The sequence below is a fragment of the Mobula birostris genome, chromosome 4 (genome assembly GCF_030028105.1).
Source record: "Mobula birostris isolate sMobBir1 chromosome 4, sMobBir1.hap1, whole genome shotgun sequence".
Classification (NCBI taxonomy): domain Eukaryota; kingdom Metazoa; phylum Chordata; class Chondrichthyes; order Myliobatiformes; family Myliobatidae; genus Mobula; species Mobula birostris.
In genome coordinates this window covers 29,554,914-29,571,708 of record NC_092373.1, presented here as the reverse complement: position 1 = coordinate 29,571,708, position 16,795 = coordinate 29,554,914, and the positions used below count along the sequence as shown (strand labels likewise).

General features: G+C 41.8%; 1 protein-coding gene across 1 annotated transcript in view; it reads right to left on the bottom strand.

Moving 5' to 3' along the window:
• LOC140197005 (uncharacterized) overlaps positions 1–16,795 on the bottom strand; it is a 202,162-nt gene that overhangs the window by 56,543 nt on the left and 128,824 nt on the right. Inside the window, exons 21-25 of the mRNA XM_072256938.1 lie at positions 16,237–16,449; positions 15,248–15,340; positions 14,243–14,397; positions 13,232–13,304; positions 10,932–11,038 (exon numbers count right to left, since the gene is read on the bottom strand). Of these exons, the coding sequence (XP_072113039.1) occupies positions 10,932–11,038; positions 13,232–13,304; positions 14,243–14,397; positions 15,248–15,340; positions 16,237–16,449 (641 nt within the window). The remainder of the gene's footprint in view (positions 1–10,931; positions 11,039–13,231; positions 13,305–14,242; positions 14,398–15,247; positions 15,341–16,236; positions 16,450–16,795) is intronic.

The following is a 16,795-nucleotide window of genomic DNA, read 5'->3' as shown; positions in this document are numbered from 1 at the left end:
CGCTGGGAGATGACAGCTACTATTACTAGGCTATTTAATCAGGAAAGACAAATGAGCTTCTCAGCAGGCCAAAGGACTGGAGCAGGACTTGACCCACATGGGACTATTCCTTGAGGGCAAGAGGGATAAATGTTTCCACAGCCCTTTAATAAACATTTAAACCTACTCTGCCAGTCTTGTTTCTCCTCCCCCGCACAACCATCCTCCAGCCACACAGTTGCAAGAACCTAAGCCAAAAGCTGGTACTGCTACAAACCACGTGATGGTTCACAATTTCCTGCTGACCTGAACAGACGAAGCAGTTGTCTACTGGGAATTAAATGAGACCTACCATTAAATTCAACCTGGTCCCACTCTCCAAGCTGTTGCGGGGGAACAAACAGTGACTGCCTCTTCACTCAGTTCTCAGCTCCGTCTTGCCCACTCACCCCATTCCCAATTGCAAAGGCATCAGCGCTGGACTCCGGAGCGAAGGCTCCCGAGTTCAAATCCAAGTCGGGCCACCACCCCCCCCCCACCCCCCTGAGCACGCTTTCCATCCGTGCCGGGTTGAGCGTCGAGCTAGCCACTCGGCCTCATTTAAAAAGAAAGGGTTGAGTCAGGAACGTTCATATCGTGACCCAGTTAATCCGAAAGGAGACCAACCCTGACACCACGCACCATACTGACTGTCTGGTGCGACAATGTAAAAAAAACCTCATTCACAGAGTCATAAACCTCTGCAGCACAGAAACAGGTTCTTCAGCTCATCTAGTTTGTGCCAAACTATTATTCTGCCTAGTCCCATTGACCTGCACCTGGACCTGGACCATACCCCTCCATACCTCTCCCATCCACGTTTGCTTGTTATGTACCGTGTCGTATGACGTGGCCAGTCATGGTCTTTTCATGACCATGATTGTTCTTGGCAAATTTTTCTACAGAAGTGGCTTGCCATTGCCTTCTTCTGGTCAGTGCCTTTACAAGGCGGGTGACCCCAACCATTATCAATACTCTTCAGAGATTGCCTGCCTGGTGCCAGTGGTCACGTAACCAGGACTCCTGATACATACCAGCTGCTCATACGACCATCTCCCATGGCTTTGTGACCCCGATCGGGGTGGGATAAGCAGGCGTTACACCTTGCTCTAGGGTGACCTGCAGGATAGTGGAGGGAAAGAGTGCTGTACACCTCCTTTGGTAGAGACATATCTCCACACTGCCTCCCCCCCCAACCCATCCATGTGCTTGTCCAAATTTCTCATAGGTGTTGAAATCAAACCTGCATTTACCACTTCTTCTGGCAGTTTGTTCCGCTCTCACACCACCATCTGAGTAAAGGAGTTAATTCTCAGCTACCCCTTAAATATTCCATATTTCACCCATAACCTATGACATCTCGTTCTAGTCTCATCCAACCTCAGTTGAAAAAGCATATTTGCATTTACCCTATCTGCATCCCTCATAATTTTTTATACCTCTATCAAACCTCCCCTCATCCTCCTGCACTCCAGGGAATAAAGACCCAACCTGTTCAATATTTCCCCATAATTCTGTTCTCAAGTCTCAGCAACAACCTTGTAAATTTTCTCTGTACTCTTTCAATCTTATTGATACCTTTTTTGTAAGTACTGTACGTATGCACACTTTGTCTTAGACAGTTTTGTCTAGTTGACAGTTGGAGGCAACCGGAGATTGATATTTTTTTTGTTGACCGCTAATTGGAACTCTATTTTGTTATTATTTTTATTTCTAATATCTCTGTTAGATTACTCATCTTTGCTGGTTTCATAATAAAGGATCGAACGAACTGTTTTTTTTTAGCTTAGAACTTAGTTATTTGGAAGCGTGTCACACAGAGTCAACTCTTGTACCCTGTCTCTCTAAGGGTTTGGCTTGTTTACAAGTAACCACTACAACATGAGAGATGAAAGAGAAATTCATGCTTCTGCATATTATTAGGACATACTCAGCCACAGGCAGGTTATGGAATAGTTGCTGAACATGGCAGAAAATTGGAAGCTAGGACAAGGAGTATGTGTTTGATGTAACCAGACCCTGATCTCTACCAACCATCCAAAGCCCCCACTAATGTCTACTTAAATTATGAAAGAGCAGGAAATAAAATTAGTATCTAAAGTTATTCTTGGGCACCAAACCCTATTGAAAGAACTATCTGTGAATCTGGTCACATAACCATAGGAAAGTCTTTATTTAATATGGCAAGTTGCAGCCAATTGTTTGGAAGAAAATGTTGAATAAGAAGCTTTAGTAAACCAATTGATATTTTCGGGAGTATTTTGTATTATTCACATATAGAAAGAAACCATACAATCTTTGAGTCAATGCCAGATTGGAGGACAATCCAATCAATCCCATTCCCTCCTCATTTCCCTACTACTCAATCTTTCACATGCCCTTCACCTCCACCCTGATTTTTTTACTGCTCATCTCTACTGGGGATAATTTACAATCTCCAGTTGTCTTGCCAACCAGCAGATCATTGGATGTGGCAGGAAATGGAGCACCCAGATGAAATCCATGCAATTACAATGAGAACATGCTAACTCCACATAGACAGCACTGGAGGTCAAGAAGAATACAGAATTCTGGAGCTGTGGAGCAACAGCACTCCCTGTGTTGCCCCTGAACAATTATTCAACATTGATGCATACTGCTTCCACCATGTCCCAACCCACACAACAAATAGCCCATAATAAACATGCAACACAAGATACAGTACAGACAGACAGAAAATGGAAAAATGGCTCCAATATCCCAGCTCCTAATTATTACACTATCATAATTACAACTACATGCTACTATAAATAAGAGACATGAAATCTTCATGGATAAACATCTTAACATTTATGCAAATATCCTCTTTTTTCTTTGAGTCAAGTCATGTAAAAGTCATCTAGGCCAGAGGCTACCAGCACTTAGCCCAGTGCAGAGCGATCTTTACCACCACACTCTGTCAAGTCAAAGTCATGAAGATCCTAGAGCTGTAGCTCCTCAAACCTCTGCCTCCCGTAGAAGACAGATCTTGGTTACAGGCCTGTCCAGACAGCTGGTCTTAGTCTTGATGCACAGCTGCTGCATAAATCCTCTTCTCTCTGGAAAGACTTGAATGACTCTTCCCAAGATCCATGAGTTTTGAGGTTCTGTTTCATCAACTATAAATGCAATGTCTTTTGGGAGGAAATTGCTTTTTATACCTGATCATTTCTGATGTTCCTGTAACTGTGCTAAGTACTCCTTGACTCACCGTTTCCAAAACAATCTTGACATGTACTGGACCCACTTCCATCTACAACGAGCATAAAGATGGTGAGTCTTCAGAAACAACACATGGTTGGGTGTCAGTGCTTCCAACTCATGGGATTGGAGGATGCCTTAGTAATTGGATGACCATTGAGAATAGCTTTACTCATCAAAGGACTCTGTCAAGATTCTAGCACCTTCATATGAAATTGAGGACCTTTCACACAGACTTGATCAATCTCTCCCATATATGGAATATACCCAGACTTTCCCATCACCGTGTTCCAGATTCTCTGCTGGCACTCTCCTGGCATAACCTTTGGAGACAACATCCTTCCTGAAAGCCGTGTAGTCAGTGTGAAATGATTACAGTAATCCCTTTTAAACCTCTCCTTAGATTTTGAGCACGAGGCTCTGCAATCTTCCTATTAATCTCCTTCTTTCTGAAAGGTAAACTAATCTGGTCATGACCATCCATCAGTTTTGCAGAATCTGCAACCAGTTCCATGAACTTGTGGTATTCTCTTGACAGACCAGGCTACATCCTGACTACATTCAGGGAAGTCTGCCTTGAACTGCCACTGACAAAGCTCATCCAAGTTCAAAACTGAGATCCTGTTAACTGTCAGCTCAGGCTGTGCACAGTCTTTCCCATCATTACTGTCTCCTTTTAGTGATCCATTCACAGTCCAACCCAACATTGTCCTAATTGCATACGGACCATTATCAACACTGCAAGTCACCTGCAATGGCTCCAGTTCTTTGGACACATTCACCCCTGTCAGCCTCTCAAATTCGGAATCAATCTCTGGCAAATGGACATGTTTCAGGTGAGTCCATCCCTGGAAATCCCTCTGTCGTGGAATGCTCCCCCTGTTGGCAGGCATACTTTCCTGTGTATAGATGTTAAGTAGTCCACAATAATTTTCATCACCTAAGCCAGCCACTTTCAATCCTGAAATAATCCAGCTACTCATGACCTTCTCTTGACTCATGGTGTGTGTTGAGCTTGTTCGTTCGACCCACTATGCAGGACACTGCTGTACTCCTTTGATCTAAGAAAGCTTAATAACAACCACCTTGTCACCCTTCTTCGACTTCACTTGTACTGGAACAATGGGAAGTTTACAATCATGATCGCCAGCCCCTGTAAGGTTATTGCATATCAAGGTATTACACTCACTGCTGTGTCTGATCCCTTCACTGCTTGTTCTGATTCTACATCCTTTTGGTCAGAGCGAATATGAAGTATGCTGGGATGCTTGCCTGTAATTTCCTATAGTTCTTGCTGATGTGCGCTGTACACAAAACAGCAAAATCAGACGTCATTTTCCTTTAGGAAGATAATCTTCCCAACTTGAGCCATTTCTCCAGCTGAGGGCATGAATACAACATCTGCTCACCCTCGCAAAACAGAAAAATGTCTGCTCACTCTCGCAGAACAGAAAAATGTCTGCTCACTCTCGCAGAACAGAAAAATGCTCACCCTCGCAGAACAGAAAAATGTCTGCTCACTCTAGCAGAACAGAAAAATGTCTGCTCACCCTCGCAGAACAGGAAAATGTCTGCTCACCCTCGCAGAACAGGAAAATGTCTGCTCACCCTCGCAGAACAGGAAAATGTCTGCTCACCCTCGCAGAACAGGAAAATGTCTGCTCACCCTCGCAGAACAGGAAAATGTCTGCTCACCCTCGCAGAACAGGAAAATGTCTGCTCACTCTAGCAGAACAGAAAAATGTCTGCTCACCCTCGCAGAACAGGAAAATGTCTGCTCACCCTCGCAGAACAGGAAAATATCTGCTCACCCTCGCAGAACAGGAAAATGTCTGCTCACCCTCGCAGAACAGGAAAATGTCTGCTCACTCTAGCAGAACAGAAAAATGTCTGCTCACCCTCGCAGAACAGGAAAATGTCTGCTCACCCTCGCAGAACAGAAAAATGTCTGCTCACTCTCGCAGAACAGAAAAATGTCTGCTCACTCTCGCAGAACAGAAAAATGCTCACCCTCGCAGAACAGAAAAATGTCTGCTCACTCTAGCAGAACAGAAAAATGTCTGCTCACCCTCGCAGAACAGGAAAATGTCTGCTCACCCTCGCAGAACAGGAAAATGTCTGCTCACCCTCGCAGAACAGAAAAATGCTCAGCCTCGCAGAACAGAAAAACCTTTTTGACTATTTCCCTTCCATTAGTTCTAGGTTGAGCTTTAGCTTTACTTCTCACAGTAGCCACAGTAGCAGCATAGCTGCTTCCGTTAGCTCCAGAACAAAGTTGTGACTTCGTTTTTTTCACACCTTTCCTTATTAGCGATGATGAAGCCTTCTGTATGTTCCCAAATACTGGGTCTGTAGCAAACTTTACTTGCCTTTCAATAAAATCAACAATATCAGCAAAAGCGATCTTACGTTTATCCTTAAGAGTATCGGTCAATTTCTTTACTACAATCAACATATTGACTGGCATGTCCAGCTCACGCATGTACTACATTGCAACTGGTTCTTAGAGAATAAGTGTAGTCTTGAAGAGCTTTCACTTCGTCAGATTTGACGGGTACCCAAGAAAGAGCCTTTTGTGCCTAGCCAGATGAAATTTTCTGTTCATTACCAAAATGGTCCTGTAATAAAGCCTTAGCTTTTACATATTGTTTCTTAGGGTTAACACACTGGCAACTTCTGATAAGTCCTCTAATGTACTATTCAAGGAAATAGAGGCAGTCTCTGTCACTCTTGCCTTCAACGCTCTTTTTAAAAGCCTTCATGAACGCATGATACTGCAACGGATTGCCAATGAAGATTTGAATCTCTCTTTTAGGCAAAGATGAAATGTGTTGTTGTTGTGCCAATAAGGTCGTTATTTCATTTTGCTTCCTCAAGAGAACACTTAAGAAAGAAATCAGGAGAGCTAAAAGGAGGTATGAGGTTACCCTAACAGACAAGACGAAGGAGAATCCTAAGGGATTCTACAGATATGTTAAGAACAAAGGATTGCAAGGAACAAAATTGGTCTTCTGGAAGATCAAAATAATAATCTATGCATGGAGCCAAAAGAGATAGGGGAGATCTTAAATAGACATTTTTGCATCTGTGTTTACTCAGGAGATAGACACAGAGTCTATAGAAGTCTGGCAAAGCAGCAGCAAGTTTAAGAACACTATACAGATTACAGAGGAGGAGGTGTTTGCTGTCTTGAGGCAAATTAGGGTGGATAAATCCCCAGGAGTTCACTCAGACCCTGTGGGAAGCAAGTGCAGAAACTGCAGGGACTCTAGCAGAGATATATAAGTCATTCTTAGGGACTGGTGAAGTACAGGCGGATGGGATAATAGCTAATGTTCTACTGTGCCTGGAAATTATAGGCCAGTGAACATGACACCAGCAGTGAGAAAGACAGTGGAATATTTTCTAAGGGACTGGACATATGAGTATTTGGATAGACCTGGAATAGTTAGGTAAGCCAGTGGAGGTGGTCTACATGGACTTTAGCAAGGCATTTGACAAGGCCTTACATGGGAGGTTGGTTAAGAAGGTTCAGTCACTCAGCATTCAAAACAAGGTAGTAAACTGGATTAGACACTGGCTTTGTGGGAGAAGCCAGAGAGTGGTAGTAGATCATTGCCTCCTTGACTGGAGGCCTGTGACTAATGGAGTGCCACAGGGATCAGTGCTGGGTCTGCTGTTGTTTGTCATCTGTATCAATGATCTGGATGGTAATGTAGTTAACTAGATCAGCAAATTTGCAGATGATACCAAGATTGGGGGTGTAGTGAACAGTGAGGAAGACTATCAAAGCTTGCAGTGGGTTCTGGACCAACTAGAAAAGTGGGCTGAAAGATGGTAGAAGGAATTTAATGCAGACAAATGAGAAGTGTTGCACTTCTGTAGGATCAGCCAGGGTAAATCTTACACAGTGGATGGTAGGGTACTGAGGAGTGTGATAGAACAGAGGGATCTGGGAATACAGGCCCATATTTCATTGAAAGTGGTGTCAAACGTAGATAGGATCATAAATACAGCGTTTGGCACATTGGCTTTCATAAATCAAAGTACTGAGTACAGAAGATGGGATGTTATGTTGAACTTATATAAGATGTTGGCAAGGCCTGATTTAGAGTATTGTGTGCAGTTTTGGTCACCTGCCTACAGGAAAGATATAAATAAGATTGAAAGAGTACAAAGAAAATTTACAAGGATGTTGCCAGGACTGGAGGACCTGTGTTACAAGGAAAGATTGAATAGTTTAGGACTTTATTCTTTAGAATGTAGATAGTGATGTACAATATTATAAGTGGGATAGACAAGGAACATCCAACCCACCAGTACTTCACCTGTCCCTTTTTCCCACTGAGGTTCAGTGAGACTACCACTAGAGGTCACGGGTTAAGGGTGAAAGGTGAAAAGTTTAAGGGGAACATGAGGGGAAACATCTTCACTCAGGGGACTGTGAGAGAGTGGAATGAGCTGCCAGCACAAGTGGTGCACGTGAGCTCGATTTCAACATTTAAGAGAAGCTTGGATAGGTACATGGATGGTGGGGATATGGAGGGTTATGGCTCAGGTGCAGGTCGGTCCATGGGAGTAGGCAGTTTGGATGGTCCAACACAGACTAGATTGCCAAAGGGCCTGTTTCTGTGCTATACTTATGACTCTGTAATATCAGTAATACAGTTTTTACCTTTATCATATGAAATAAGAGTGTTTTCATGTTGTAAGGATGTCTCCATGAACCCTTCAAGATGTGGGATATGGCATAGGTTCAGAATATCTCATTCATGCAGGATGAGAGTAAACATCCTGAACTATCTCTTGAGAGTCTAGTTCATGGAACAAATGAATCAACATTGACATTGGGCATTTTCTTTTCTCAGTGTCTTTTCAAAATAAGACCTCACACCACAGGAATGTCCTGCAAGAGCACTTTTATCACTTGCCACACCTGAAGCCCTTAGCACATTAACTTTGACCACCTGTATGGCAATTTCTTTCTCCCATTTAAGCTGTTCCTTTCTTCTCCATAGCTCCATAGCAATTAACTGTTTCTCTTGCTCCTTCAGCACACATTTGTCCTTCAGTAATTGTTGATGTACAATTAATGCAGCTAAATCAGCCTGTTTCAATGCAGACAGAAGAAGTAGTAGATACAGAAGATTTTCTTCCTGAAACAGAAGTTCGCGCACTGACATTTGATATATTACCACTTGGGTTTGCATCATCTTGTGGGTCCTCTGCTATCTGCAAAGTCAAAACATGCAATGGAATTTGAGAATCATCATCTATTGGAAGGGGAGAACCATATTCACTTGTTGTAGCAACATGACCTTCAATCTAAGATGTTTGAGTCAACCATTGTTTAACATTTTCTATGGATGCACGACAAAAGCTATCAATGTTTGAAAAACATTCATTCTGTTTTTCCTGCTCGTCCTTGGGCAGTAATGAGATTAGCAAGTGATGTTGCTTAGCGACAGCTTCACAGAGTTTATTCAAGTCCTCAAGATAAGATTGCACTGTTAAGGCATTTTCTTTATTTCCCACAAGATCTTTAATTGATGATATTAAACCTTTAATTTTGTTCGCATTTGTTTTATACTTCTTTTGAAGATTTTGGATTCTATCTGCTAAAGCTTACAAAGTAAGTTTATTTTCTCTTTAGCCAGCCCCAACTGCAGGGTCGCTGACGACATTTCCATGCTTTGATTCACTCATGTTACTTTCTCCTCATTGTGCTACTAGCAATTAACACTTTGTTCACCCGCAGCATGCTCACAAAACGCACTGGCGGTATTTCTTTCAGTAAACGTAGGCAATAATCAAACTGCCCGCCCATTGACAGCACCAGATCAAGCAAACAGCATTCAGTTCAAATGTCGTCAACTAGGACAATATTTCAGCACTTCAATAAAGCAAAGCAACAAACCTTCAGGCAAACATGATGCAATTGAGCAATGGTCCCCAGTGGAAGGGCAGTGCTGACTATTCAAAGCTGTGTTCAAACCACAAATGCACAGCATGAATCAACAGAAGGTGGCAGTTAATCCTACCACAAGCTGTTCAAGTTCACCAAGGCTATCCTTTGCAGTAGATAGATGTTCTTTTGGAATATCTAATTTTATGCTGACAAAATGTAGCGGTTACTTGAAAACAAGTCAAAGCCGCTGAGAGACGACAGAGTATGGGAGTTGACACGGTATGGCATGCTTCCAAATAACCAAATTCCAAGTCAAAAAAGTGCATTTGATCCATTATTACGAAATCAGCAAAGATGAATGATCTTATGGCGATATTAGAAATAAAAGTAATAACAAAATAAGTGTTCCTATTAGCAGTCAACAAAAAAAATCATTCCCCAGTAGCCTCTAACTCTCAAGTAGCCTAAACTGACGAACTAAGGCAAAGCGTGAATATGTAACTACACTCATTTGCTTCTACCACGCCCCAATCCATGTGATAGATTATCCACAACACAAAATACAATACAGCCAGACAGAAAATAAATCCATGGCTCCTCCATATGTTCTTGCAACATGGAAGGTTAGTGCATCCCACACTCTCAGCGCAGAGAGAGAACTTAACATTCAGATGACCAATTTCACCACTGCAATTTTCTGTACCGTGGAAACTGATCCTGGGGAAAATGGCAATTAAAGCAAAATTGACTTGAGACCTGCTGGTTCACTTAAAAGAAATAAAGAAGAAAGAAACATTTTATGATATTTTTAATGCATTAGCAGTTTTATTTTCTTGGAAGGTTAAGAAGACTCATCTTATCGGACACTCTAATAAACTTCTACATATGTAGTGCTAAAAGATGACTAGTTGCATCGTGTCTGGTCCTGAGGAGCCTGCTACCATGTTATATCTCTAAATAAAAAATAAAATAAATTTGAATGCACAGGAATGTTGAGTCATGGACAGAGTCATCTCATGTTACATTCTACTTTGCTAGATCATCTGGATCATGCGATCTTTTCACAGCTACAACTAGTCAGGAGATACAGAAGCTTGAAGTCCATCATAAGCAGGTTTAAGAGTCGCAGCTTCGCTTGAACCATTCAGTTCTGAAACCAATCAGCAAAACCTGAATCACAACAGTTTAGCCACACAATGGCCACTTTTTCCTTATTGTGCTCTTCCTTGTAAAATCATATGTGCATAATTTATGTTCAACTTATCTTTCTCTTGTGAATGCTCCTTATATGATGTAACACTGCTGCAAGTAATTTTACTGCTGTACTTGTGCGTACATCCACGTGTGCATATGCCAGCTCACTTCTGACTTTTCAACTTTAACCTTCAAGGCCTTAAAATCTCTTAAAGAAATTTGCAACAGATGAAATGCCATTTTGATGTTTTGTCATTGTTGTAAACTCTCCTACGTTCCTTATCAACTAATATGTCTCTTCCACTTGGAATAAACAGGACCTTAGTTTCCTTGCTGATCGGCCCCACACTACTATGTTGGTCAAGACTTCTCTAATGTCATCTCAGGGTGCAGAACATGAACTCTCCTAACCTCCACAAGGAAAATTGCATAATTACAATAGGTAGGGATCGAAGATCCTCCCAGACAGATCCTCCTAAGACATCTTATTATAAGACTGATGTGTTCACAAAGTATTTACTTGCTAAAATGACAGTGTAGCTGAGACGTTATAACACTCTAGGCACAATGTATTTACAAGATCATTACATACAGGAGGTCCAGGCTTGCCCATCATTCCAGCAGCACCATCTTGACCAGGCCAACCTGGCCGCCCTCTCGCACCTATGGGTCCAAGATCACCAGGATCTCCTTTCTCACCTGTTGAAGGAGAAAATCACAAGTATTTCACTGCCAATGTCTTGCTCAATACTGAACAGTAACTGCATCTTAAAAGTCTTCCACTGAACATAAAGCAATTTGATTCTTTTCCAACATATGTGGAGGTGCTTTCTATGTATAAGAGTGCGACAGTGAGAAGTCCTTGATGATAAGAAGAGATTGCACAGAGTTATTGGCCCTCATCCTCATTCATAACATTTGTGTTTGTAGTCCAGCAAGTTCACCAGAATTATGTGCATTTTAGCAATAGTTGTTATTGCTCCATCAGTTAAAAGAATAAATAATAATGTGATTTCCTTTATACAGTTCTCAGCTGGCTATTTTTTTCACTGCTACCATATAACCTCAGAATCATGCTTAATATCACTGGCTTATGTGGTGAAATTTGTTGTTTTGTGGCAGCAGTTCAAACACTCATATGTATATGAGTATATACATATACTCATCCTGTTATTCTCCTTCCAGGTTCAATTCAAGAGCTCTTTGCATCACAACACCAGCTTTCAATTGCGAATATCTGTGGGTCCTTCTCACCAGATTGGATGCTTGTAGACCAATATGTATGCGTGAAGACAGTCAATTTCTATCCAGTGGTCATTAAGCTAATGAGCTAGAAATTCTATTGGGTATTTGTGCAACATGGGACAAACATTAACCAACAATATGATTGTAGCTTCATGCATGCAAGTTGTCTTTAAGCTTTAATTAGAGGGCTTTGGCATTATTTTAAACGAACAATTCATTCTTATTCTGTTACTGGGGAGTCCAAGTGATCCAACTCTTTCACGTTGCTTCTTCTTCATGTAATGTTCCTGGTATTCACAGGCTACTCATATTTCCACCAGCACTATGTCCTCTCACACAGAGTATAAGACCACAAGATATAGGAGCAGAATAAGGCCATTTGATCCAACAATTCTGCTCCAGCATTCCTGATTTATTATCCCTCTCAACTCTATTCTCCTGTCTTTTCCCCTGACATTTGATACCCTTACTAATCAAGAACCAACCAACCTCTACTTTAAATATACCCCAAAGACTTGGCTGCCACAGCCATCTGTGGCAATGAATTCCACAGATTCACCACCTTCTGGTTAAAGTATGCCCACACACCTCACAAATCTCTGCCCATTCATCTCCCACCAACCAATATTGTGATCAGAATCAGATAATCCTAAAAATGAAAAAAAATACTAATGCTGAAAATCTGCAACAAAAACCGAAACCAAAAAAAATGATGAAAACACCTAAGCAGCATCTGTGGAATGAGAAATGGGTCTGAGCTCCGTCAGAAGCTCGCCTATGACGACATAGAAGTTTATAAACCGATGAGAGGTATGGCCATAGTGTTTACCCCAGGGTTGGAGAGTCCAAATTGAGAGGGAAGATATACAAGGTAAGAACGTAGAACATTACCACACAGCACAGGCCCTTCAGTTCATGATGTTATGCCAACCTTTTAGGGAAGAGATTTAAAGAAGACTAAGAGAAACTTAAAAGACACTGCAACAGCAGATATAATGGAAAAATTCAAGAGCATATGGATCTGTATATGTAGAAGAGCTTGGAGGGTTATGGGCCAAACACAAGCAACTAGGACTAGAAGGGAGGATGCTGTACATGGTACGGACCAAACGGGCCATGCTGTACTACCCTAGGAGTCCATTTGAGCCAACTTTGTTTCTCTGCTCTCTCTGTCTTAACCCACCTGTCAGCCAACATGTGCACACTCTTATCAGTGGACCTCAGCACAGATCGCCAGTGCAACAGAATTTTGTGCTGATGAGGAAGTTCTTGCACCAAACTGGCACTGCTTCTATCTCTACCCCCGACCTAACGCTTTGAACCCTTTCTTAAAAATGTCCACTACAATTTCCAGCCTACATTTTGATCAATTCCGATGTACATGTGATAATTGAATGAATGAAATTACAACAAAATTTTAGACCCTTCTCTCTGTATATGCCCAAAAGTTAGTGAAATATAAACAGTCCTTAATCATAGGTTAAAATCTTTAACTACTATTTCAAATGATCCAAGTTAGTTAACTTCTAGTACCTTACATATTATAAGTTAGGAGGTAACACCATGGGAGTATTCAACAAAGAGGAGTACGCATCATGACAACATTATGTAACAGGTTTCAGTGACTGTATTTATGGCTGGCTTTACCTTTTCTTCCATTTTTGGAGCTCTCTCCTTTCTGGCCCTTTGTACCACAAGGCCCCGACAATCCTGGAGCTCCCTGTGGAGTAAATAATGATATGCAGATAGCATAACCAGGTTTCATTTTGGGGTAATTCACTTTTTCTTAATTCTGGAACCAAGGCATTTTGCTACTGGGTAATGAACTAGCTGCGTGGACCAACCCCTTTAATATCGTGTTTACCAAAGCCTGTTCTACATTCCACACTGCATTCATTTCAACATTAAGAAAGAACTTCAGGAGAGCAGTAATGCTTGATCTGTTACATGTAGTAAATTCGGTGGCACAATCATGTAGCGGGGAGCACGTGCATTATAGCCACAGATGTAAGATCGAGGCTCAATTCCCATCACTGTCTATAAGGAGTTTGTACATTCCCCCGCTGACCAGATGGTTTTCATTTGGGTTCTCTGGTTTCCTCCCCACATTCCAAAAACGTGCAGGTAAGGTTAGAGTTAGCAAGTTGTGGGCATGTTACATCTGTGCGGGAAGTGTAGTGACACTAGTGGGCTGCCCCAGCACATTTTGGATAATGTTGGTCGTTGACAGAGACAAGACATTTCACTTTTTGTTTCAGTGTTTCCATGACCATGTGACAAATAAAGTTAATCTTTATCTTCTTTAAATCAGAACAAATGATGGCAACACACAATCACCCTCTCAAGGGCAATTACTAATGAGCATTAAATACTGGTCTTGGTAGCAATCTCCATGCCACTTAGAAGAACAATTTAAAAAAAATTCCATTCTAAACTTGATTTGAACCAGTTTCCCAGTTGTCAAGCAATTCCTTATATTGCCAGTGCTGATACAGAATTACAATCAACAGGTGTACAAGTTATCATGTTCATGTGAATCAACACACACCACAAATTACTGCTAGTTTATTAAAAAATTCCAAATGGGCAGCATTTCAAGTAGTTTTTTAAAATTAATTATAGGTTTTTAGCCATTTACAAACAATGTACTGTGCTCACAGCAAGTCCGGGCGATCCGACAAATCCTGGCAGTCCAGGGGTACCACGTATTCCCTTTCTTCCAGAAATTCCAGGACTCCCTGGGAAGCCTGGATTACCTGGATTTCCTGGAGGTCCTATGAAATTAGGGCAGCAGCTACAATTTCCTGGATCTCCTGCCAAAACAAACCATGAGAACAGAAGAATGTTAAAGGAACAGTCCTTTGGCCCTAGTGCATGAACCATCTTTCAATAAGCTAATGTTAACATTTGGATGCCCCACCCCTGTAACCAAAAATGTATTGATCTGGACTTTGATACATCAAATGATTCTCTACAATTCTCGAAGGCAGAGAATACCAATGATTCACAAACCAGTAAAAGAGGTTCCTCCTCAACTCATTCATAAGTGGCTAACCCCATATTCTGAGAGTATGCTTGAAACTTTCAATTGCCCAACCTCATCTTGCCAAATCCCCTCAAAGTCTTCTAGGTTTCAATGAGATGCCCCTGCATTAGTCTGAACTGTGAGAGTTTAAGCCTATCCTGTTCAATATCTCCTCATCCAACAGAGCAATCTAGTGGATCTTTGCTGAACCAATTCAAATGCAAGGTTTTCATTCCTGTTACTTTAACAAAATACGTCTGTATATCTAACATTTTATACAAGGTATACAAAATTATGAGGGGCATAGACAAGGTAAATGCAAGTAGAATTTTTCCACAGAGGTTAGGTGAGACTAGTTAACGAGGTCTTGGGATAAAGCTGAAAGGGGAAATGTTTAAGGGGAACAGGACTGGGAAATCCTTCACTTAGAAGGTGGAACGAGCTGCCAATGGAAGTGGTCGATGTGAGTTTGATTTCAACATTTAAGAGAAATTTGGATAGGTACGTGGATGGGAGGGGTATGGACCCAGTGCAGGTCAATGGGACTAGGCAAAATAATAGTTTGGTACAGACTAGATGGGCCAACAGACCTGTTTCTGTTCTGCAGTGTTACATGGCTCTATGATTCTATGACTTACCTTTTAAACCTACTGTTCCTTTTGGACCCGGGATCCCTTCCATGCCAACTGGACCTGGCAGGCCTCGTGCTCCCAGTGAGCCACAAGCGAAACCTGTACTTTCATCCAGACAAAAGTAATCAGTGTGCACAAGGGCAAATTTAGACTTTTAACATATTACTGTAGTCATTTGTTCAGCTAGCAATCCATTAAATAATGTATCAGTTCTGGGCTTCATTTTCATTTTGAGAATCCAGGCAAAGCATTTGAAGAAGTGTTTCGGTAGCATAGTGCCTAACATGAGGGTATTACAGCGCCCGCCAGCTTTAAGATCAGGGTTTGATTCCTGCTGCAGTCTGTAACAAGTTTGTACATTCTCCTTGCGACCATGTGAGTCTCCTCCAGTTGCTCTGGTTTCTTCCCACCATTCAAATACATACGGGTTCAGGTTCGGGCTAGCGAGTCGTGGGCATGTTATGTTTGTGCTGGAAGTGTGGCAACACAGCAGGATCCTCCCTGGTCTGATCTGATGCAAGAATGACATGCTGTATGTTTCGATGTACATGTGACAGACAAAGCTAATCTTAATCTTAACGGTGGTGGTATGTGACAAACATTAAAACTCATCCTTGATCATGTTTGACATGGTCTCCTGCAGTATGGACTCAATGCTGGGCTCGAGGTAGACACCTTCTTCTTGTCTTGTATTCACAAGCTTTTTAGAGACCAGTAATCTTTGCAGAGAAATAAAGGCTTTTAGGTATCTTTTAGCCCAGCTACAGTGTACCCTGGGAGTAATGAATGAGCACTAATGGCACAAAAAAATTTGCTAGAAGCACTGAGCAGGTCAAGCAACGATTGTAGAGTGAAAACATTTAAGGCAGGGGTCCTCAATGATCTGAATAATTCTAGAATTTTCTGTTTTTGGTTATTTCCACCTTTCTTATTTTTTTTCCCTCCAACTACATTATTTTTCAAATAATCAGCCACATATTTATGTTTTCATATACCTGTACTGCCCTTTGGACCTTGGAAACCAGGGGAACCCATCATCCCTGGGGGGCCTGGAGGACCATACATCCTTGGGTAGTCTTGAGAAATGCCGAGATCTTGTTGGCGGAGAGGATCCAGGATTAAATCAGATGGATGTGCGTTTCTTCCTTTCTGTCCTGGCACTCCTTTGGGACCCGGAAAACCCGGAGGCCCCCTTGGGCCTGGAAAACCTGAGCAAATAAGATATCACTGTGACAATCTGAACAAAGGTATTAGCTAAGAATTCAGTCAAGCAATGGTGTCATTTTACAAACACAAACCATTCCACTTTTCACAGAGTTACACAATAGTTATAGCTTTGAAGTAGCCCATCTCACCTCTACTGCCTCCATGTAAGAGCAATCCAGTTTGTCCCACTACCTCGCTCTTTCTCCATGCCCTGCACATATTTTCCTTTCAGATGTTTGTCCATCTCCTTTTGAATGCTATGATTTTACCTGGCTATTTAATATTTCAGAGAAGTTTGGATAGGTACAAGGATGGTAGGGTATGGATGGCTATGGTCCCGGTGCAGGT